This window comes from Podospora pseudoanserina, chromosome 2 (genome assembly GCF_035222485.1).
Source record: "Podospora pseudoanserina strain CBS 124.78 chromosome 2, whole genome shotgun sequence".
Taxonomy (NCBI): Eukaryota; Fungi; Ascomycota; class Sordariomycetes; order Sordariales; family Podosporaceae; genus Podospora; species Podospora pseudoanserina.
Genome location: NC_085921.1, coordinates 1080134 through 1101354, shown reverse-complemented (window position 1 = coordinate 1101354; position 21221 = coordinate 1080134). Strand labels below are relative to the sequence as shown.

At 54.0% G+C, this 21221-nt stretch overlaps 9 protein-coding genes across 9 annotated transcripts; 6 read left to right on the top strand and 3 right to left on the bottom strand.

Annotated features, from left to right (window-relative positions):
• Positions 1–295: 295 nt before the first annotated feature.
• Positions 296–2300, top strand: QC764_202090 (uncharacterized protein). The gene is made up of 2 exons (XM_062943909.1): positions 296–1313; positions 1380–2300. Exons 1-2 carry the CDS (start codon positions 691–693, stop codon positions 2284–2286), a joined length of 1530 nt encoding a protein of 509 aa, XP_062802678.1. The 5' UTR covers positions 296–690; the 3' UTR covers positions 2287–2300.
• QC764_202080 (uncharacterized protein) lies at positions 1437–4135 on the bottom strand. The gene is made up of 3 exons (XM_062943908.1): positions 3505–4135; positions 3328–3452; positions 1437–3274 (listed from the first exon to the last, which is right to left on the bottom strand). Exons 1-3 carry the CDS (start codon positions 4039–4041, stop codon positions 2470–2472), a joined length of 1467 nt encoding a protein of 488 aa, XP_062802677.1. The 5' UTR covers positions 4042–4135; the 3' UTR covers positions 1437–2469.
• A 220-nt stretch (positions 4136–4355) lies between these two features.
• QC764_202070 (uncharacterized protein) lies at positions 4356–6546 on the top strand. The gene is made up of 3 exons (XM_062943907.1): positions 4356–4908; positions 4971–6219; positions 6271–6546. The coding sequence occupies exons 1-3, from the start codon at positions 4595–4597 to the stop codon at positions 6310–6312; spliced, it is 1605 nt and encodes a 534-aa protein (XP_062802676.1). The 5' UTR covers positions 4356–4594; the 3' UTR covers positions 6313–6546.
• A 485-nt stretch (positions 6547–7031) lies between these two features.
• QC764_0032360 (uncharacterized protein) lies at positions 7032–7716 on the top strand (the record flags this gene model as incomplete). The annotated part of the gene is made up of 2 exons (XM_062940204.1): positions 7032–7173; positions 7661–7716. 2 exons carry the CDS (start codon positions 7032–7034, stop codon positions 7714–7716), a joined length of 198 nt encoding a protein of 65 aa, XP_062802675.1.
• Positions 7717–7788: 72 nt separating this feature from the next.
• On the top strand, positions 7789–9267 carry QC764_202060 (uncharacterized protein; the record flags this gene model as incomplete). Its single annotated transcript, XM_062943906.1, is given in 5 exon segments — positions 7789–8173; positions 8236–8335; positions 8393–8405; positions 8462–9142; positions 9148–9267. Coding segments are annotated over 5 exon segments (1299 nt in total).
• A 790-nt stretch (positions 9268–10057) lies between these two features.
• On the bottom strand, positions 10058–13153 carry QC764_0032340 (uncharacterized protein; the record flags this gene model as incomplete). The annotated part of the gene is made up of 4 exons (XM_062940203.1): positions 10058–10374; positions 10409–10767; positions 10819–10995; positions 12453–13153. The coding sequence occupies 4 exons, from the start codon at positions 13151–13153 to the stop codon at positions 10058–10060; spliced, it is 1554 nt and encodes a 517-aa protein (XP_062802673.1).
• Positions 13154–13708: 555 nt separating this feature from the next.
• TFB5 (TFIIH complex subunit tfb5) lies at positions 13709–14417 on the top strand. The gene is made up of 2 exons (XM_062943905.1): positions 13709–14196; positions 14263–14417. The coding sequence occupies exons 1-2, from the start codon at positions 14023–14025 to the stop codon at positions 14326–14328; spliced, it is 240 nt and encodes a 79-aa protein (XP_062802672.1). The 5' UTR covers positions 13709–14022; the 3' UTR covers positions 14329–14417.
• QC764_202030 (uncharacterized protein) lies at positions 14375–16326 on the bottom strand. The gene is made up of 2 exons (XM_062943904.1): positions 14972–16326; positions 14375–14914 (listed from the first exon to the last, which is right to left on the bottom strand). Exons 1-2 carry the CDS (start codon positions 15327–15329, stop codon positions 14421–14423), a joined length of 852 nt encoding a protein of 283 aa, XP_062802671.1. The 5' UTR covers positions 15330–16326; the 3' UTR covers positions 14375–14420.
• Positions 16327–17306: 980 nt separating this feature from the next.
• Positions 17307–20343, top strand: QC764_202020 (uncharacterized protein; the record flags this gene model as incomplete). Its single annotated transcript, XM_062943903.1, is given in 4 exon segments — positions 17307–17358; positions 17422–17565; positions 17621–18646; positions 18662–20343. 4 exon segments carry the CDS (start codon positions 17307–17309, stop codon positions 20341–20343), a joined length of 2904 nt encoding a protein of 967 aa, XP_062802670.1.
• Between the last annotated feature and the right edge of the window lie 878 nt (positions 20344–21221).

Below are 21221 nucleotides of genomic sequence, written 5' to 3'. Positions count from 1 at the left end.
TGGGCCATGAGGAATCAAGTCCCCAGTGTGGTGTCACCAATCGTGGGAGGAAGAGGCTCTATGATACGCAGGATATATCCGGAACTTTCCAGGTTGCTGGCTTGGCCAAAACGGATGTTCCCCCGCGTCTCCAGGGTTGGATCCGGTTCCCGGTGTAAGCGCTTGCGTACGGAATTTCTGCATTAAGCCAAGCTGGGAGAAGCTTTCGAAGGATTCCACGGACTCCGCTGCTCGTTCTCGGTCTTACTTATATGTGGACCTAAGGATTTGGGCGAGCTTAGCGAAGTGTGGATGGAAAAGAAAAAGGCAAGCAGATTTTTGCTATCTGCAGTCATGTCATGCTCTTGCTGTCTTGGGTCATGCAAGCGATGGGACTGCCTTGATTGATGATGGAGAGGGGGGCCAAATTGCCAATAGCTGCTGTGCCGCAGCGAGGCGGGGAGCATGTTATCCTCGGCCATCCAATGTTTGATTTTCGAGCCCCTCCATGTGAGGAAATGGTCCGGGACACACATGTGGACTCGAGCGGTCAGTCAATCCTGATCCCTCTCCAAAGGTAGGTTGGGATACACGGACAGACAGTTACACTCAGCTCGCTGTCAAGCTTTTTTGTGGTCCCCATCCTCTCGTTCCAGTAAGACTTCTCTTTCCCGGTGGGCGTGTGTTGTGTCCTGCCGTGCAACGACGATCATGATCAACATGATAACAACCATACTCTACGCTCTCCTCGCCGTGGTCTCGCTCGCTTATCTAGCAGATTACCTGCTCGCCTGGAACGACGACCCAAAGGAACCTCCCCGCCTGCGGGCGAGGATACCGCTGATTGGACACCTCATCGGCATCATCGTCAACGGTCCTTCCTACCACAGCGTCATCCGCAATGATGAAACCACCGAGATTTACACGCTCGGGATCCTCAATTACAAACTCTACACCTCGGTGTCCACCCGGCTGCTGCCGTTGATCCAACGCCAGAGCAGAGCCCTTTCGTTCCGGCCAATGATCCAGACGGTGGCTAGAAAATGGGGTGACGCAAATGATGAGACTGACAGGTTGTTTCGTGAGACTGATCTCATTACTGAGTTTAGCCATGTCATGAAGACGAGTCTGGCTCCCGGGCCGCAGCTGGATGAGATGAATATGAGGATGGCACAACGGGCACTGGTTGATTTGGATCTCTTGCTTGGGGATGGGAAAGATAAAAAAACCAAACTGCTCGAGTGGGCGAGGTTTGCTATCACGCAGGCGAGTAGCTGTGGTGTTTATGGGAATAAACACCCGTTTCTCGATGACAAGGTTTATGAAGCTTTTTGGTACACACCTAACCCCCCCCCCTCTCCCTCCTTCGTCAACCCTTGCTGACATCCTCCCCCCCCCAGGGCCTGGCACGCCCACCTATCAGCCCACATCTCAGGAATCAACTTTGACATCCTCTCCCACGGCTACCATGCCCGAGCCGTCGTCTTTGCCGCCCACGCAAAATACTGCACCTCCATCCCCCCGGACACCTCCTCCCTCTTCCTCTCCCGCTGGCAGTGCCTCCTCTCCTCTGGCCTTTCCGTGTCAGAAGCCTCCAAACAACAAGCCACACTCCCAATAGGAATGCTCTCCAACACAGTCCCGACCTTTTTCTGGACCATTTACGAGATTTTTTCCCGGCCTGCTCTTTTGTCCTCGATCCGCTCCGAAATCCTCACTTTTGCCATCACCACCTCCGGCCCTCGTCACATCCTCAACCTGACCAACCTCAAAACCTCATGCCCGCTCCTCCTCTCCACCTTTCAGGAAACCCAACGGACAAGACACATCCACGCCGCCATCCGGAAAGTCACAACCAACACTCTTTTGGACAGCGGCAAGCTTTTGCTGAAGGAAGGGAACTACCTCCAGATGCCAGGCCACGCAATCCACTACTCCCAATCCACCTACGGCCCGACCGCTCGAGATTTCGTTCCTGAGCGGTTCATGGATCCAAATCTCAAAAGGGGCGGTGCGGATTTTCTTGCTTGGGGCGCCCCGCCACATCTCTGTCCTGCGAGGCAGTTCGCCGCGACGGAGATATTGATTTTGGTGGCTATGCTGGTTGTCAGGACTGATATCCATCCTGCTGAGGGGACAGAGTGGGAGGAGAAGCCGGGGTTGGAGTTTGCTGATCCGGTTACTGTTTTAAATCCCAAGCGGGATGTGGAGGTCGTGGTTAGGGTTAGGGGAGAGAAGCAAGGCAGGTGGGAGGTTGAGATGGGGGATGGTAGTAGGGCGAGTAGGGTGCCACTGGCGTCGGGTTGAAAATGGGATTGGGGGAGGGGGGGTGGTGGTGAGGGGTTTTCAAAACAACTGATCGATATAGGGATACCACTAGATAAATATTACCTTATCCTACATATGTCAAATTTAAAGTTTTTTTCAAGCAGCATGAAACTAGTAGTAGGGTCATACAGTTTTTTTTTTTTCTTCATTAAGCCCACATGTCTACCCAAAACCTATGACATCCATACTGCTAGTCACAACACCGCTCTGCTTTTTCCCTGGCGGTGATCCCCTTGGCAGTGACCGTATCGCTACTAGTGAACGGGGCGTTGTCGGCTGGCTGATATCTGTAGTGGCCACGTCATTGTGGCTTGACATAAAAAACATGTCCCAATGTGGTCGGAAAATGCCTTCGCTGTGTACCGTCTCGAGCCAGAGCACCCTCTTGATGCAAGATAATGTGTCGGTCCAGCTGCGTAATTGCAACGAAGCCGATGCCGCCCGTGCTCGTTCGGCGAACCACTCGTAGTGAGCCGTGTTGTTGGCGGAGGCTACCAGCCCGACTGCGGCAAGCCAGACGTTGACGTCTTGGTGTGCTGCGAACTCGAATTGCTGCTGCTCGAGGTGTTGCCTCAGGTTGGTGACCAGTTTGTTCATGAGCACGGCGTGGGAGAAGTAGGTTGGCCCCTGGATGATGAACATGTAGAGAACAATGCCGTAACGGATGCACTCGGTCGTGGGCGATGATACATGGGCCCCAGCGGCGGTGAGCAAGAGACGGTGTACTGCAAAGCATGTGAGGTCGTGCAGTCGTGTGTTGGGGAATGGGGCGGATTGTGCCCGTTCAAAAACGCAGCGAAGGCGTGTGAGAACGTTCTTGACGGGATGATCGATATTGAGGTTGCCAAGTTGGTCCTCGAGAATGGGCAAGTCCAGCCGCCATTCTGGTATTGGAGGTATGCCGTCTCCAATGCCGGCGTCATCTTGAGTGTCGAATTGTGGATGGCCCATGACGAGCAGTGATACCCTGGCGGAGTCAGAGGTACGATGTGCTGTGAGTGAATGAAGAGAAAAACTCACCAACTGACCATCCTCGCTGTAAGTGGACTCGTTCGCCTTACAGAGCTGATGCCGCCTCGTAGGTCGACCAGTCTCTTGACTCCAGCCACATGCATCTCACTGACCCTCGTGTTGCCTTTCCCAAACTGGCCACGGCAATTAGCCAATAGGCCGATACAAGTGATGGCAATGGCTCACCTCGATAGCCGCCAGCGTGATAACAGAGTTCATGGTCCCGTCTTGGACTGCAAGAGCCGAGTCTTCGACCTTTCGGCGCAGCAATGCCACTGAATCAGCCATGAGCACCGTCGAAGCCTGAAACCCCCTCTGGGCCAGCAGCTCCTCGTCGAGGCATGCCGTCTGTAGTGAGACGTGAAACAGGGCTGGATCACCGAGCGCTTGGGGCCACCAAGACACCAGAAAGGGGTTCGAGGTTGGGCTGAGATCCAGAGGGTAGTATTGAAAGGCAATCTTGTGGAGAAAGCTGTGAATGAGACGCTGGACGTGGCTTCGGGGCAGTCTGGTCTGCGGGTAGGACTCGAAAGGATCAACAGACGAGAACCTGGTGCCAACGGGGAGGATGATTGTCTTCTTTTGAGGGGCAGTCAAGGGTTCATTTGCATACAAACACTGGACCTTGCGTTTGACACAGCGGGAGCAGCGGGGAGTGCCAAGATCACAGCTGTGTTTGGACTTTGCGCATGCAGAGCACGACCGCCGGAGCGTGTGGCGCATGGTTGTGAGAGGCAGGGCAAGTCGAACGGGGAATTGAGCAATCAAAAAAGAGAAGAGAGATCCCAGGCGGTTCGAAAATCTCTGTCTGTGGTTTGGTCAGCATGTAATGTGTGCAATGTCCCCCGCGACTTCCCGCGTATATACTGACCAGCAGAATTCCAAAAGAGGACTAGACGCCGCCGACACAGTGCGCAGCTCACCGAACTGTTCAGCCAAACGTCGGCCAAGGAGGGTGAGATAGCGTCCGGCTTGGCATGTGCAACATTCGGAGACTAGTCCTCTTTTGGACACCTCGCTCCTCCTTTCACAGTTCGCAAGGTCGAAGCACAACGTTCCTGCCTTCCAATTTGGAGCCGCCGTTTGTTTCTTTCGAGGGGGACGGTTGTGATTAAGCTGCTGTTATTTTGACTGCCGCGGATGTCCGTCCGCATATAATAAATGAACATGGCGCGCCCATTAATTTTTCTTCTATTTTCCCTGAAGGTTTTCCCCCGAACCCGCACTTTGCCCCCACCAACCAACTGGGACTTCCTCCAGCAACACCACCGGCAACATGGCTGACCCTGTCAATTCCTCCTCGTATGGCCAGCCTGAGAAGCTGATTGATAACCTGAAGCCATCATCGGTCATTGGGCTTGCAACGAGCTGCCTCAAAGGGTGGGAGACTTGGCAATATGTGGTGACCATTTTTCTCGGTCTGGTGGTCTACGACCAGGTCATGTACATTTACCGCAAAGGATCCATTGCTGGCCCCAGCTTCAAGATTCCCTTCATGGGACCCTTCTTGCAGGCCCTCGACCCCAAATTCGACGGTTATCTGGCCCAGTGGGCAAGTGGGCCCCTCAGCTGTGTTTCCGTCTTCCACAAGTATGTTTTTTTTTGTTTCTTTTGTCATTGCTAACCCCAACGCTGACACACTTTTGCCCCAGATTCGTTGTCCTTGCTTCCGACCGCGATCTCGCCCACAAAGTATTCAAATCGCCCCAGTATACCGAGCCATGCATTGTCCCCATTGCAAAGGACCTCCTGAGCCACAAGGCCTGGGTCTTCCTCACCGGCAAGGTCCATGTCGAGTTTCGTCGAGGACTGGCGCCTTTGTTTACCAGCAAGGCCCTGTCGACTTACCTGCCAGTCCAAGAAAAGGTGCTGGGCGAGTATTTTGACAGGTTTGTGGCCATCAGCGAAGCCAATAACGGCAAGCCAACGGCTTTCATGACGTCGTTTCGCGAAATCCAATGCGCCCTTTCTCTGCGCACCTTCTTCGGCGACTACATCTCCGAGGGCGCTGTCAAGCGAATCGCCGACGACTTTTACAAGGTCACTGCTGCCATGGAGCTGGTCAATGTTCCCTTTTCCATGTACATCCCGTTTACCAAGCAATGGATCGGCAAGAAGGTGGCCGATGAGGTTCACGAGGAGTTTGCACGCGCTGCTGGTGCCTGCAAGAAGAACATGGCCACCGGTGCCGCCCCGATCTGCACCATTGACCATTGGGTCCTCAACATGCTCGAGTCCAACAGATACCGCGAAAGAATTGCCGCCGGGGAAGAAGGAGTGGAGAAGCCGGCGAACTTGATCCGCGAGTTCACCAACATGGAGATCTCGGAGACTCTGTTCACCTTCCTCTTCGCTTCACAGGATGCCTCGAGCAGCGCCACCACTTGGATGTTCCAGATTCTTGCTCAACGACCGGATGTGCTCGACAAGGTGCGGGAGGAAAACCTGGCTGCGCGCGGGGGTGACAGGACCAAGCCTTTTGACCTCGAAATGATCGAATCACTCACCTACACCAACGCGGTCGTCAAGGAGCTGCTCCGCTGGAGACCGCCCGTCATTTTTGTCCCCTACCTGGCTCTCAAGGACTTTCCGGTCACACCTGACTACACGGTTCCCAAGGGGTCCATGATCATCCCCTCGTGCTACCCGGCACTCCACGACCCAGCGGTGTACCCCAACCCCGAGTATTTTGACCCTGACAGGTGGATCACGGGCGATGCCGAGACGAAGACCAAGAACTGGTTGGTGTTTGGGGCTGGCCCTCACGACTGTCTTGCGAGGAGATATGTGCCCATGTCTTTTGCGGGCATGATTGGCAAGGCGTCGTTGGAGCTAGACTGGACGCACCATGCGACGCCTAGGTCCGAGGAGATCAAGGTGTTTGCCACCCTGTTCCCCATGGTAAGTGTTGCTATCCTGATGCTTATGTTGATATGATGCTGATTGTGCTAGGATGGTGCTCAACTTGTGTTCAAGAAGCGGAAATGGGATTAGGATGCAGGGGTTGGAGAACTTGGACAGGTGCACAGAGAAGAATAATAATGTAATACGGGGAGGAATATGACGCTCCCAGATCATGACAGGGTAGAATGGAGGGTATTTGCTATCAGGGACGCAGTATATAATCCGGGTCTCGAACCCGCACTTCCAATAGAACAGCATACAGCACGCGGGTCACTTCAACTTTGCAGTCTTGCAGTCGCTAGAGAATGGAAAATATCGAACGCGCACGACACGAGGGAGAATAAAAGGGGGGAGTGACACTCGAAATGCAGGTGGGATTGTCATGGTTGCTCAGCACTCATCCTCAAACTCGGAATTGCTACCACGGGTGGGAGAGGAGGAGGCAGAGTGGGGTCAACATTGGTCAGGGGTAAAAGTCACAGTTTTGGGTATGGGACGACGGCGTAGCTTGGGGGATAAATGGTTAGGCCGGGGCGGATTGGTGGGGATCGCTTCCCTCGAGCGCAGGAGGGATCAGATGTCACAGCTGAACTGTTTTTCGCCGCCTTTTCAAGACATCTGATGGCATAACACTTAAGGGTCTCTTTAGCTGTTTCTTTTTCGGATTACAAAACGATATCACGCGAGCTTGTCGGAACTTGGCGCCATTCGCTGTGGGCTGGTGACGGTTCACAGCGGTTCAGCATGCCATATTGGCCCCCAACTATGGATAGGTGGGTTTAGGATCCACGTGTTTCTCTCACCGAAAGATGGATGGCGACCCGGAATGTCGGGTGGATTGGAGTGCCCGGCTGGAGGTATATTATGCAATGAAGGTGAGCTGCTGGCAGTGTTTCATTGCTGTTCGCATGGGAAAAGCTCCCAACTTCCACACTGGCGGAATCCAGGGACGTGTGTTCCGTCGGTGGTCTACTGGACACAGTGCCACAGTGCGGAAAAGAACTGAGCTGTCGCAAAGCATCAAAATCACCCGACGTTGCACAGGATTTGGGGAGAGGGTCTTCATTTGGGGGCTTGAGTTCATTTTCACCGCTGAAAAATCTACTACCTTGGTGCAGTGATGTGATGAAATGGCAGTTTTGATGTTGCTGAGGTTTTGGTGAGAGTGAGTGGTGAGTGAGTGAGTTTCTTGGCCTAGACATTTCTGCACCAACCCTACCCACAGCGGATCCGATCCGGCCCCGCCCTGTCGCTTTGCCCGAATCCTGGAACGGCCACAAGGACGTTCTTGGTTCACCACAGTACAGCTTCAAGCCCAGCCGCCTCAAGCCTCAACTCCAGCCTCGAAATATTGTTTCCTCACACCTTTTGACAATCTGACATCTCAGTTTAGCCCCTTTCTCCTGACTCGGCAAAACCCCCTTTTCTGATCCTTCAGATTGGCGGTCAAATATCAGAAGCTGCAGAGCACACCGTGCATGTTTCGTTCAGTAAACGGTACCCGCCTCACGTCACAACCCCCCCCTTTTTGGGGGCAACAACAACAACAACAACAACCTCAAGAAAATGCTACGCACAATCTCAACGCTTTTCCTGGACCGCCCACCACCACTACCACCCGGCGTGGTGATCAACACCATCGATAATGTCCTTATTCCACTGTCAGAGGCGCATTTACACAGTCATTCTTACCGGTCAAGACTCACTTCCACGGATGACACCGTTGAGGATACCCAAAAAGATGATGATGATAACAATGATGATGATGATGACCTAGAGGGTGGTGGTGATCGTGATGAAGGAACAGGCATGTTACTCCGACGAAGCAGCTCTTCTGGGGAACTACTGGGCATGACGGCTGCTGAGAGGGAGTACACGATTGGGAGCTTGAGACGTGAGGTCAGGGCTGGTGGTGGGAAAAGGACGGCAGCTGGGAGGGGGGAATATGAGAGTGAGTGAACTTGAGAGGGGGGGGGGAAGTGAGAAGGTTGCTGAAGAAAAAGAAAAAAACAGTGAAATCTAGGCTGGTGAACAAAGCTATACAGGACATCGGGATGGGGAGGTACAACTGGCAGTTGTTTGTGCTCTGTGGGTTTGGGTGGTTTGCTGACAAGTGAGTTCTTTACTACACACAAGATGATGAAACGGGAGAGTGCTGACGGGATGGTAGTTTATGGATGCAGGTATCTCACAACTGTTTCCGCCACTCCCGAAAGAGGTTGATACTGACACCTTCCAGGGGATCGCCCTCACCCTCCCCTCCCTCTCTGCCGAGTTTGGTGTTTCTGAAGCCGACATCCGGTACACCACCTCCTCCCTCTTCATCGGCCTCTGCCTAGGCAGCTTCGTCTGGGGGATTGGGTCCGACATCATCGGCCGCCGCATCGCCTTCAACGCCACGCTTCTCATCACCTCCCTCTTTGGCATCGCCTCGGCCTGGGCACCGACCTGGCCGGCCGTCTGCTTGACGTATGCGGCCCTCGGTTTCGGGGTAGGGGGTAACCTCCCTGTCGACGGCGCATTATTTCTCGAATTCCTCCCCGACGCCTCAAGCTCGCTGTTGACCCTGCTGTCGGTCTGGTGGCCAATAGGCCAGCTATTCTCCTCGATAGCCGCCTGGTTTTTTATTGCTCACTGGCCTGTCGACGAGGGGTGGCGGTGCTTTGTTTTTAGCATCGGGGTCATCACCTTTGGCATGTTTGTCACGAGATTCTTCATTTTCGACCTGTTGGAATCACCCAAGTTTTTGCTCTCTCAGGGGAGACAAGAGGAGGCGGTGAAGGTGGTGCATGGGATTGCGTTTCGGAATGGAAGGAAGACGTGGTTGACGGAGGAGCTTTTGGATGTTGTTGCTGATGACGGCCACCGCGGGTCAACCGGCCATCTTCGCCAACCACGCCGGCTGTCAACGCTCGCGATAGTCAGATCCCACCTCCTCTCTACCTCCCGTCTCAAACCATTGTTTGCAACCCGCCGCTTGGGCGCAACGACATGCCTGATCTGGCTCACCTGGGCGACGATAGGGATGGGATACCCGTTGTTTAATGCGTTTTTACCGCAGTATCTATCCCACTCTTCACCGGACTCATCATCATCATCATCATCATCATCATCATCATCATCATCATCATCATCATCATCATCATCATCATCATCATCATCATCATCATCATCAGTGTACACATCCATAATCCTCTACTCCCTCACCGGCATCCCGGGGTCTGTACTGGCTTACCACCTCGTTGACTCCCCTCTCCCGTTCCTCGGTGGACGGAAAGGGACACTGGCGACCTCAACGCTCGTGTCGGCAGTGGGTCTGTTCGCGTTTGTTCGGTGGGGGAGAAACGAGGTGTTAAGGGTGGTGTTTAGCTGCGTGGAGGCTTTTAGTCAGAATATCATGTATGGGGTGCTGTATGCGTACACCCCGGAGATATTCCCCGCGCCGGTGAGGGGGTCGGCGGTGGGGGTGGCTAGTTTTTTGAATAGGGTCATGGGCTTGCTGGCGCCGGTTGTGGCGGCGAGGATGGGGAGTGACGGAGAGAAAGGGAATGACGGGCCGGTGATGGTGGCGGGGGTTTTGATACTGGCTGCTTTTGGGGCCGTGGTTGGGTTGAGGGTTGAGACTAGGGGTGGTCAGAGGCTGTGATGGGGGGGAAAACATATAAAGGATGACGGGGTGGCATGACATGAGAGCAACTTGCTATAGAAATTGCATGGTTTGGAATGTTTCAAAAATAAAGGCAGGTTTTTTTTTCTTTCTCTTTTGGTTTGATTCCATGACCACTTGTGTAATCCCAAACAAATTATCTGCAAAACCAACCAGCTCTACGCAGCATCACACCCTCTTCCCCTTCCCATCATCCACCCGTTGCTGCTGCCTCCCACTGTCAGTCTCCCGTAGCACCGCCGGAGGTGGCTGCGTGATAACTACCTCCTCCGCAACATCATACGCACGATCAGTGCTGCTACTCCCCCTTTCCCTTTTCCTTTCCCTTTCTCTGTGCCCCCTTTCCTCCTCATCCTCACTCCCACCGTCAGACCCCCTCCCCTCCTTATCCACCTCCCCATCCTCCCCATCAGGCCCAACCCTCCTAGTATCAATCTCGTCATCCACCCCCTCAACCCAACTCCTCTCCTCCCCCCACCACCTCCCTCCCATCCAACTCCATCAGCCCAATCTGTGTACTGCTCCCTTCCCCAATCTCCCTCACCTCCCCCTCCCCACCCAGCTCCACCGCCGCCGCCTTCTCCTTATGATTCTCATACGGCGGCGGCGCCTCCCCAAGTTCATTCAACCCCTCCTCTCTCATCGCCGGAGGAGGCCAAGCCCACCTTGCTGCCTCCCGTCCGGGAATCACCCACCCTGATTCAAGATCCCGGATCGTAACCTGGGTTGAGTCTGGGGGGCCGGGACGACGTGGGTGGTTAAGTAGCAGGGTTGTGGCTGCTTGTTTGCGGGCGGCGCGGCGGCGGCGGGAGTTGTGGAGGCAGGCTGCTAGGAGGCCTAAAGTTGAGAGGAGGGCTACTGGGATTAGGACCCATGCCCTGGGAGAGTTAGCAACCATGAGGGTAATATGAAAAAAAGGGGGAACATACCAAGGATGGTCAGCGGAAAACAACCCGTCGTCACCGTTGGAGGATGAGGATGACGGTGCTGAGGTTGGGGAGGAGGAAAAGGGGGGGTGAAGCCCGGGGGTGGTCCGAAGGAGGTCATTGTTGCGAAGGGGGATGTCATTGAAAACACCGGATAACGGGTACCAACGGGCTGGTAAGCTAGGTGGGTTGATGTGAGTCCCCGCGGCTATGAGCAGGAAGGGGAAGGAGGTTCATCCGTTAACGGCTCCCCTTCTAACGGGCAGGATTATGACGACACACCACTGCCACTACCGCCACCACTACCACCACCACTACCACCACCACCACCGTTAAAATCAGCGAGGGAGGGTAAAGTAAGATAGGAGGTGAAAGTCGTGTGGAATAACAATACTGTGAGGGGACAAAAATAAATAAACGAGTGAAAAGAATAAAGAAAGAGCCCCAACAGGCCTTTCACTCTCCTCTTCTATTCTTCTTCACACAGCAGGAACAGAGAGGTATGTGAGGTGGGTTATTAGTGAACCAGGGGGAGTGGATTACATATGTGTTGGAAAAGCAAAAAAAGATACAACAACAACAATAACAACAACAACACCAACAACAAAGGGCACGGAGAGAAAAGAACCACAAAAACAAAGTTTCAATCGGTCCTCGGTGCTCAGGCTTTCAACGGTTGTCGGGCATGTTGAAGGTGCTAAGACTGGTGAGATGCAGCCCCGTTTGCAGACTGGCAGTACCTAACTTCCTTAGTACGAGGTACGTGGTAAGAGCTGCTGCATGCAGCTTGTGTTAGAGTGGGTGGAAGTGCCGATGCCCATTTGGGGGAATAAATCATGACAGATGATGAAGAGACTGTTCGAGACTGAGAACGCATGTTGTTTTAATGCTATCCCTGTTGCAACATGTCATGATATGACATCAAGAGAGCAAAACAAAACACAAAGAAGAAGCTTGGGTTGAGATATCTCAGGTAGAGTTCAAGAAGCTTTGCTACCGAAACACACCCACCCCGCTAACACCGAGTGTTTGCACCGAGCTGACCGGCCCCTGCTTGCCGGATCGAACCACACACACAACGCACGTCTTGGATCCTCACGTTCTAGAACCTGAACGACCAGGATATATATCCCAGATAGCATCGTGTCTTCCACCCAAACTCGGTGTGCTGTCCCCTGGTGACGCCAATGTTGTGACACTACTGTGTAAACCTCTCCCATTGCATCATGCATCCGCACAGACAATTCCCAATCACGCCGGAACAGGCATCGTCGTGTTCAAAATCAATAGTAGATTGTATTATTTGCCGTTTCCGAAGAGTTCGCCTCTATCTCGACCCATATCCAACATTCCAGTCTATCCAGTCAAAACACCAAATACACTCCCGGGTATACAACTAAACAATAAAGTAACACAAACAACCTACCCAATGGCACAGCAGTAAGTCTATCACTTCCCCTTTCGAATAACTTTCCACGCAGCCCTTTCTCTTTTTATTTTTCCTTGTTTCTTCAACGCCCCCCTAAAGCATCACCATCCCCTAAAGCATCACCATCCCCACCGCAACCAACCCCAACATCCCCCATAACCCCCACCTCATCTTCTCCCCCCAACACCCGCACTCACACCCAACCCACCCTCCACCCCCGGTAGCCCAAGGCCTGACACTCTCCCGAATCCCACTCGTGCACATCGGCCCCTCCGTCGCCATCATAAGCTCCAACCCCAACCCCACCCCTCCACACTTCTCCGCCAGCCTGTACGCCTCTCCTTCAACAGCAAATCTCCACATCTGGACATCGTCCAGATAGGCAGAGTAGGCTGCTGCTAGTTCGGTAGGGGAAGGGGTGATGGCTGCCACGGCGGAGAAGCACATCTCGTCTGTTGAGTCGCCTAGGCCTAGCTCGGGGGAGAAGGATTGGTTGCTTGATAGGGCGGAGGAGATGATCAGGATTGGTGGGGGGGAGGAGGAGGCCCAGGGGGGGAAGAGGGGGTTTTCGGAACTGGAGGGGGAGGGGAAACCTGATAAGAGGGCGGAGAGGGAGGTTAGGCAGGGGTTTGTTGCTGGGGTGGTGGTGGTGGTTGAGGGTTCATCCTGAGGTTGGTCGTCGTCGTCGTCGTCGTCGGGGTTAGGGTTCGGTCTTGGGGTTGGGATAAAACCTGGGTTTGGAGCTGTTGGGAGAGGAAGTGGTTGTGGTACTGGGAGGGTTGGGACTGGGTGTGGTTGTGGGACGGCGATTGATGGGATGGGTGGTGGTGGAGTGACTTGGGGTGCGGCGAGGATGGTGAGGCCTGAAGTGAGGAAGGTGAGGAGGGAGGATTGCTTGAGTGAATACATTGTGACCTCTTGATATGATCGACCAGTGGTAGAAAGTGTTTAAAAAGACAAATCATAAACATTTCAAATCCCGGAGGTTAGATTCGAGGGAGGGGGGAGGGAAGGGTCAACCGCCATTTTGTCTGAACTTATGTTTCCCACCTTGAGGTGAGGAGGCTTCAACCTGAGAATAGCTCGCATTGCATCCTTTCAACGCCAGCGCCTCCAACACAGGCACTGTCAGGAGTCGCGGTTGGGTCAGACTGGGGTAAAAAGCTTGGGTTTGAAACTGGCAGATCTGCTGTTGCTGCGAGAGGCGAGGGGGCGCAGCTTTGGGTCTGATGGCAAGGCTTGTTTGCTTGCGCCGCTTGGGGCGAGGTTCTGTGTAAGAGTGAGATGGTCATTGGTGGTGAAAAATAGAGCAGAATCCGAGTGGTGCACTGCTAACCCCGAGGGTTTGGGTTGGTGGGGGAGATCTTTGGTTTCACAGTGCCCTTGCAGCGCCCCATTTTTAGCATTTTGGGGCGTTTTTTACCCGCTGCTGTTGCAGTCCCGCTTTCAACCAACACCACCAGTTCGTCATCGTGATTGTACCGGCAGGCAAAAAGGTGAGCAGCAACGGGCTTTGATTTGTTGGAGATGAGGTAGAGATGAACCGGGGCCTGTATTTTGGTAGAGTTAGGGCAGATGATATCTCTGTCAGTGTATTGCTCATCTGTGATGGTTCTTATACATCATCATTTCTGTTCATCGACCAGTTTCATCGCTCGCTCATTCATTGCTTTCATCCTCGCCTTGATATACTAACCACTCATCAGAATCAGAACAGTTGACAATACCTTCATCCATATCACTACCGCCACGCCTCACATCGACATCCAACCGCCAAAATGCCAAGAGCCATCCGCGGCGTCCTCATCGAGTGCGAGCCAGCCATCAAGTCCATCCTCATCCACATCGACAGCACCCAGCTCAACAACGACGCCATCATCGAGGACCTTGACGAGACTCATCTGATGGTGAAGGAGCAAATGGTTAAGACCCTGCAGGCCCGGTTAGATGAGGTGAGTTCTTTTATTTTATTTTATTTTCCACGTTACAAGACTGTGAACACTGATGATTCGCAACAGAAACTCAAGGAGACTTACCGTGTTGAGGTGCCTTTGGATGACAGTGATGAGGACAAGGGCATGTAAGATATGCCGGACAGGATTGCTACATAGCAACTGGCATAGCACGGAGTTTCGGGACAATTGAAATCCTATTATTTACATCCCCCAGAAAACACCTAGAGCTTCTCAAAAGTAGGCTTCCTCTTCTGCATCCCCGACAGCAGCGCAGCCTGCACATCATTCGTCTGCAGCGCCGCCGCGTTCCAGATGCCCACATACCTCAAGTTCTCCTCCACAGCGTGATCCCTCGAATGATTCAACACCTCCTTAGTCCCCTGCACCGCCACTGGACTCTTCCCCCCGATAAACGCCGCCATCTTCACCGCCGCCTCGACCGCCTTGTCCTTTGACTCGTGCACCTGACTAACAAACCCAACCCTCAACGCCTCCTCGGCCCCGAAATCCCTAGCGCTCAGCGCGATATCCTTCACCCAAGAGAAGCTCCCCACCACCTTTGGCAGCCGCGCAAGCGTGCCGATATCAGCCGCGAGCCCGATGTCAACCTCTTTCACCGCGAACCGGGTGTTGGCAGCAGCGATTCTGACGTCGGCGCAGCAGGCGATGTCAATCGCGAGACCAATGCTGATGCCGTGCAGAACGGCAATGACAGCTATGTACCTGTTGTCAATATCATGCCCAATTCATGTCGATGAAGAGGAAAACTCACGCTTCTCGCACTTCTCCACCGCCGAAATGCACTCTTGAAACTCGGCAATGTGTCTCCGCAGCCTCGCCGCCTTTCTCGCGCCGTCTAGGTTCCCGTCCGGGTTCAACAGCCCGTTCTGGCTGGCTTCCGTTACGTCGAGGCCGGCGGTGAAGGCCTTGTCGCCGGCTCCCGACAGGACGACGGCGCGGACTTCGGGGTCGGATGAGAGTTGCTGGAAAAGGGTGCGGAGCTCGAGCCACATAGCCTCTTTGAAGGCGTTGAGCTTGGAGGTGCGGTTGATTTGGACGTGGGCTACATAAGGGGCCGGGGAAGAGGTGAGGAAGTACTGGTATTTGGCGTATTGCTCTGTGAAGGACATTTTTGGTGGTTGGGGTGGTGGTCAGTGCTGGGTGAGCTGGGAGTGGTGGTGATGGACCTGGGGTGTAAGTGGGCGGCGCGATGAAATGGAATAACAGCAGAGAAGTAAGATGATTCAGTTCGGTGCCGCAAATAGTGTCGTTGTTTGATGAGAAACGTCAATGATTTGTAGCTGTCAGCTATGATGGCATACGGGACTACATCACCGGACTGGCCCCAAGACAAAAGATGCCTCGGCACACGGAAGACGGACGGCTCGGGGTTCGTCTACCACAGATGAGGGAGCTACCCCAAAGACGGGAAGCTGGGCCGGCGCCGAATCTGGGGTTCACTAACCGGTCGCTAAGAGGTCAAGGCCCGCAACTGGGCTTCAGCGGGGTGTGTTGTGAGATGTCTCCACAAAATGAGTCCCTCGATTTTGATAACAAACATGTGAAATGTGAAGATCTTTGAAACACATGGAGAGGTCGAGGCTGACTGACTGTCAGCTCGGCAGACGTCCTGTCAACTCGGAATCTTTGGTCGCGCTTGAAGATGAAGCTTGGCGGCTTTGACGTTGTGACCACCGAAGAGGCCGGTAAGAAGTAGAGACTCGTAAGTCGATCTTTGGCATTGTGTGACAGGTTCCGGTTTTGGCTGTCCGAGTCATTCGCATATTACTGAAGAGCTGTGATAATGATCCATACAGAAACCACATCAGTCTGGTTTCGAGTTCGAGATATATATGTGTGATGAATGGACCTTTCGTAGCCCACTCTCAAGAACCCCTGTCCCCACACACGTGTTTCTGCTGCAATCCTGCACACTGCATGCTCAACAGGGAAAAGGCATGCTGTAATGCTGGCGGACGACTGTGACGGCGGGAGAGCAAGGTCCGCCAAGGGTGGCGCTTCCTCTTGAGAAAAAAGGTCCTGACACCTATGAAGAGACAAACATTCAAGGAAGAGAGAGGGTTTGGGTGACACAAACTGTTGCTGCGGTAGGAGGCCAGGAATGTGACCATCTGTACTAATATCTCAACAAAAGACTGTGCCAGATAGATTTAATTGTAAGACCATACACAGTAGGTACACCGTAAACGTCGTAACGGGAGCGGCGCTACTGCTAAAAGAATTACCCATCCATTGCGAGCGCTACGTTGGTCTTGGCGGCTTTTTTGTGGACTGCGGGAGCATCTCGCTGTCGCCCCTTCCCCTGGTCCATTTGGTTATCTGTACGGACGTACCTTTTTCTTTTGCTTGCTCAAGTTCTTGAATTGTCATCTGTCATCATCGGAAGCCAACCGTCACAGCTTCTCTGGCTCTGATACTTCTGATACGTTTCTGTTCACCCCTCCCGCCGCTTGGTCCTCCGTCGGCGTGCGCTGTGCCCCCCCTGGCAGAAGGTCTGGAAGAAGCCCACACTCTGCCCAACCTTTTGCGCCTGTTTAATTGCTTCTCCCCCAATCAGATCTCGGAACCTGCACCCACGCCGCCGACGCTTCAGCCCGATACCTACCACCCTCCCCCTCTCCCAATACGTGGTCTTCTACTCCGGAGACGGGACCTACACATATAGGTACCGCCACCGAAATAGAAGAGTCCAACAACAAGAGATCATGGATGCCGAAAGACCACGGCGCTGCTAAGAACACCGCATATCTGTGATCTCTGTGATCTGCTGTACTGCCACTGCATTGGATTCTACGGCAGCCTGGCTCCAGCCGGCCTCATTTGGCCGCCGCCCACCTTCCAAGAGGTCTTGGAGGTCACCACCCCCCAGGTCCCCTACTTACTACTCGACCTTTATTTCGGGGCATCCCGCCCGTGATTTTTCAGTTCTCGACTGCCGCCCCTCCTTCAGCGCCGACTCTGACGCCTTTCTTTTCCTCCGGGGTTTGTGTATTTTGGGCCGTCGTCGCTTTTGAACATTTGCTCTTCAGCACCCACACGCAACCGCAACGCGCGCAGCGATCGGGCTGCCACCCCTGGTACACATAATGGCGGCTCACAATGCGAAGCCCGAGATTGGCGACATTCTGCTTGTCATCCGTATGCCATGCCTGCCCCTGAACCTAGGTATATAGAACCGTCGCTGACTCTCTCGAGATACAGACGACTTTGTAGCCCGCAGTTCTGACGAGTTGAGCTTGGTAAAGGGCGAGCGCGTGGAGCTGCTCGAGCGCGACGACGAGTTTGGCGATGGATGGTACTTGGGCCGACATTTGGTCAACAACAACAGCGGCTTGTTCCCTGAGGGTAGGTCGAGAAGGGAGAGCCTGGTTTCGCAAAACTCAGGCTAACGTGTCAACAGTCTACACCCGACCAGCACCGAAAGCTGTCGTCACAACCAACACATCGTTTTCTAACGCATCGAAGCCACCACTGACCCCCCTAGCCGAAGATAACGAGCATGCGACGCCCCTAGCCCACCCTGCAGAGGATACGAAAAGCGCACCGAAGCCAATACCCGCTCAGCTCCCACCGAGCTCGCTGAATACGCTTGCTTCCCCTACGATAAGCCCTCCTCCGTTCTCTAGCAGTCTGCCGACCGGCGCAGCATCTGGCCTGGACTCGATACGGCCCAACGCTAGCACCGACAGCCATGTTTTGCACGAAACACTCAATGTCATCAACGAACACATCACCGACCTGAGATCCCCCGATGGCGGCCAGGGGCATAGGGCTAATGATTCGGGCAGCGAGTACAGCTCTCACGTCGGCCACCGCATCTCGTATATCCAGGGCGAGGAAACAGACGAAGAGGAAGAGACGGTACACTCTCGATTCGAGGTCGAATCGTGGAACGCAGATCAGGTCGCTGAATATTTGTTCACGGTTGGTGTCGAGAAGCACCACTGCGAGGTATTTCGGGACCAGGAAATCACAGGAGAGGTGCTTTTGGGAATGGATCAGACCTCGGTATTCATCAAGGCCCTCGACTTGGGCTCGGTAGGAAGGCGGCTCAAGACGTGGCAAAAGATCAAGCAGCTCCAGGACGAAGCCAACGGTTTGGGGACGAGCACAGGGAGGACAACTCAGACATATGGGAGCGAGGCCGGGTCTGATGTCGGGAGGATGCGAAGCAGGACCAACACCATCACGAGCTCGGGGCCACAGCGGTACAATTCGACCCAGGAGTCCAACATGTCGCCCCATGCGCGACGTTTGTCACAAACACCCAAGATTGAGCCGTATGAGCCCGTATCACCTGTATCGCCCTTGGTAGATTCGCCCGGCCGCACGTACCACGACAAACGCCCCTCTGCTGCGTCAATCCGAGATTTGCATCACTCGCGCCGCCATTCGTCGACGGATTTCCGGATCGCGGGCCCTACCGGTGCACCCACCAAACCCGCCTCCACCAAACCCGCCTCCACCAGCACGTTTCCCCAACAGCAGACGGCCCATAAGAAGCAACCGTCCTTTGATAGAAACTGGACGTTGGGTGGCGCTACTTCGTCGTCGTCTTTCCAGCAAAGACCTCTGTCCTCGGCCGGCGTCCGAGAGTCTTCGGAGCCCGGAGCAGAACTGCAAGATTCAGCAGTCGACCTGGACCGTGGTTACTTTTCCGGCACCGACGCCGACCCCCGGAAGAGAAATGTGCTCAAGAAGCGCGACAGTGTGCAGGCTGGACGCACCTCACCCAAGACGAGCTACGCCGAAGAGCAGCGTGTCAGGAGCGCAACCGCCTTGTCTAGGCACTCAAGGTTTGGGAGTGTGGACTCGGTGCGCGAATCATCCGTGTCGGCTGCCGCCCAAAAGTATTATGGCCTGAACAAGCGCACACCTTCGACAATAACCACCGATTCGATGCGCCAAACTTCGGGGAGCTTGAAGGAGTCCATGAACCCCACCGTCACCCGGCTCGACAGCAATACGTCAGACGCATCTCGATCATCGCCAAAATCCGTCAACGCCATGAAGCGCCTCAGCCAAGTCAACCACCCCGACTTTAACGTCAGCATGATGCTGCGCAGCGGGTTGGGAGGGTTGAGGGCAGCTTCGGATGCCATCACAGGAAACGAAAAGGCGAAACTGTCACCTCTGGATTCACCGCTCAAGGACTCGCCAATGTACTCGCCAGCCCGGACAGGATCTAGTACCCCTTCGGTTGGCCCGAGCTTCGAGATGGACTCTGCCGATGCCACCAAGAGTCCTAGCACGACCACGACACAAGCAAGCCGCGGCAGCCGCAAGAAGACCAAGAAGGAGACGAGCGCGTACACTCGTGGTCTGCAAAAGATTACGCCGCAGGAGGCCATGAAGACTGCTGATTACAGCGGCTGGATGAAGAAGCGGAGCGCCAATCTCATGACGACCTGGAAGCCTCGTCTGTTTGTTCTCAAGGGGAGACGTCTCGCGTACTACTACTCGGAGGACGATGACCAGGAGAAGGGCCTGATCGATATTTCATTCCACCGCGTTCTGCCTGCCGATAACGAGAAGCTCACCGGGCTCCACGCTACCTTGACCGGTGCTACCAACTCGCCAGCCATTCCCGCCGGAAGCCAGATTCACACTCTTGCCGCCAGTGATGCAGAGCGTGATCCAACTTCCGAGGGCCCAGATTCGATCTTTATTTTCAAGCTTGTACCACCTCGCGCTGGTCTCTCCCGGGCGGTTACTTTCACCAAGCCAACCGTCCATTATTTTGCGGTACCCAACATTAAGCAGGGCCGGCTGTGGATGGCCGCTCTCATGAAGGCCACCATCGATCGCGACGACACGCAGCCCATAACGACGACATACCAGCAAAAGACAATCTCGCTGGCTAAGGCGCGGCAGATGCGTCACAGACCACCAGCACTCATGGGCCTGGACGAGAACGCTCGCAACAACGGGGAGAACTGCGAGGCCGAGAAACGAGCGGCCGACAAGGAAAAGAATGGTCTCGGAATCACCTACAGCGAGGCGGACAGTGGAGTTTCCGGCATGGGAAAGTTTGGCTTGCAACCGCATCCCGACAGTGCCCGCGCGCCGGGAAGGTTTGCCAGCTTCGGTTCAGAAAAGGATTCAGTGCCCCAGAGTGCCTAGTTGGAGCTTGGGAGACGACTGAACCCGCATCAGTTTCACTCGCTGCCGTCGCGGCGGCGCATATTTTTACAAAGTGCTTTGCCCAAAATACCCACGGTCAAACGATCGATTGCGCCTGAGCGAGATTTTCTTTTGTTGAGGTTAGCGAAAGAGTGATACATGATATGATAACAATGAGGGGGGTGCGATGGTCTTGACACAGGAGTTGGAGGTCAAGGAAGAGGAGAATTTTGTGCCAAGTTTTTTTTGTGACGGCCGATTTGAAGTATTCTATCATGTCCTTTGGAAGCCTGTTTGTGTCGTCTCTTGTTATGTTTGTGGCATGTCTTTTTCATGTGGGTGTGTATTTTTGGTGATTTGTAATATGAGGTTTCTGGGTGACGAAGCGCTGGGAGAGAGAGGTTGTGATGTGATGGGATGGATGGGAATGGGATGTAAATATAATATTTGATGAGATGAGGGGGAGGGGTGGGGCACAAGTGTACGAATGGGAGAAAGTCGATACCTTTTTTTTTTTTTAAAGAAAGAAAGAGAGAGAGAGGGAGAAAGAGAGAGAGATTAGCATTATAGCGAGAATATACATTTTGGAGAAGATGTTTGATGTTGAGGAGGAGTTGATAATGCCAAGAAGTGGTGAAAACCAAGAAGTGGTGAAGCCAAAAAGTGGAGCGGAACTTGCCGGCTGATGAGCGAGGCGCGCTGGCTGCTGCTGCCCTGGGCAAAAAAGTCGCGTCGGGTCGGGTCTGTGCCCCAGACCACTGGCTTGGAAGCAACAAGTGCGTGCTGAAGCTTTCTCCCTGCTGTAACCATTTGGGGTAGCTTTCCATCTTTCTTCAACCATAAACAACAACCAATCGCCGACCCCGACCCGACTTTTG

Bases quoted from the DNA above. Each gene is read 5' to 3' on its own strand.
- TFB5 (XM_062943905.1), top strand. From the start codon at position 14,023: ATGCCAAGAGCCATCCGCGGCGTCCTCATCGAGTGCGAGCCAGCCATC. The intron at 14,197-14,262 runs GTGAGTTCTTTT...GATTCGCAACAG, and splicing joins TGCAGGCCCGGTTAGATGAG to AAACTCAAGGAGACTTACCG.
- QC764_202030 (XM_062943904.1), bottom strand. From the start codon at position 15,329: ATGTCCTTCACAGAGCAATACGCCAAATACCAGTACTTCCTCACCTCT. The intron at 14,915-14,971 runs GTGAGTTTTCCT...ACAGGTACATAG, and splicing joins GGTGGAGAAGTGCGAGAAGC to CTGTCATTGCCGTTCTGCAC.
- QC764_202070 (XM_062943907.1), top strand. From the start codon at position 4,595: ATGGCTGACCCTGTCAATTCCTCCTCGTATGGCCAGCCTGAGAAGCTG. The intron at 4,909-4,970 runs GTATGTTTTTTT...CTTTTGCCCCAG, and splicing joins TGTGTTTCCGTCTTCCACAA to ATTCGTTGTCCTTGCTTCCG. The intron at 6,220-6,270 runs GTAAGTGTTGCT...TGATTGTGCTAG, and splicing joins TTGCCACCCTGTTCCCCATG to GATGGTGCTCAACTTGTGTT.
- QC764_202080 (XM_062943908.1), bottom strand. From the start codon at position 4,041: ATGCGCCACACGCTCCGGCGGTCGTGCTCTGCATGCGCAAAGTCCAAA. The intron at 3,453-3,504 runs GTGAGCCATTGC...TGCCGTGGCCAG, and splicing joins TCACGCTGGCGGCTATCGAG to TTTGGGAAAGGCAACACGAG. The intron at 3,275-3,327 runs GTGAGTTTTTCT...TGACTCCGCCAG, and splicing joins ACAGCGAGGATGGTCAGTTG to GGTATCACTGCTCGTCATGG.
- QC764_202090 (XM_062943909.1), top strand. From the start codon at position 691: ATGATCAACATGATAACAACCATACTCTACGCTCTCCTCGCCGTGGTC. The intron at 1,314-1,379 runs GTACACACCTAA...TCCCCCCCCCAG, and splicing joins AAGGTTTATGAAGCTTTTTG to GGCCTGGCACGCCCACCTAT.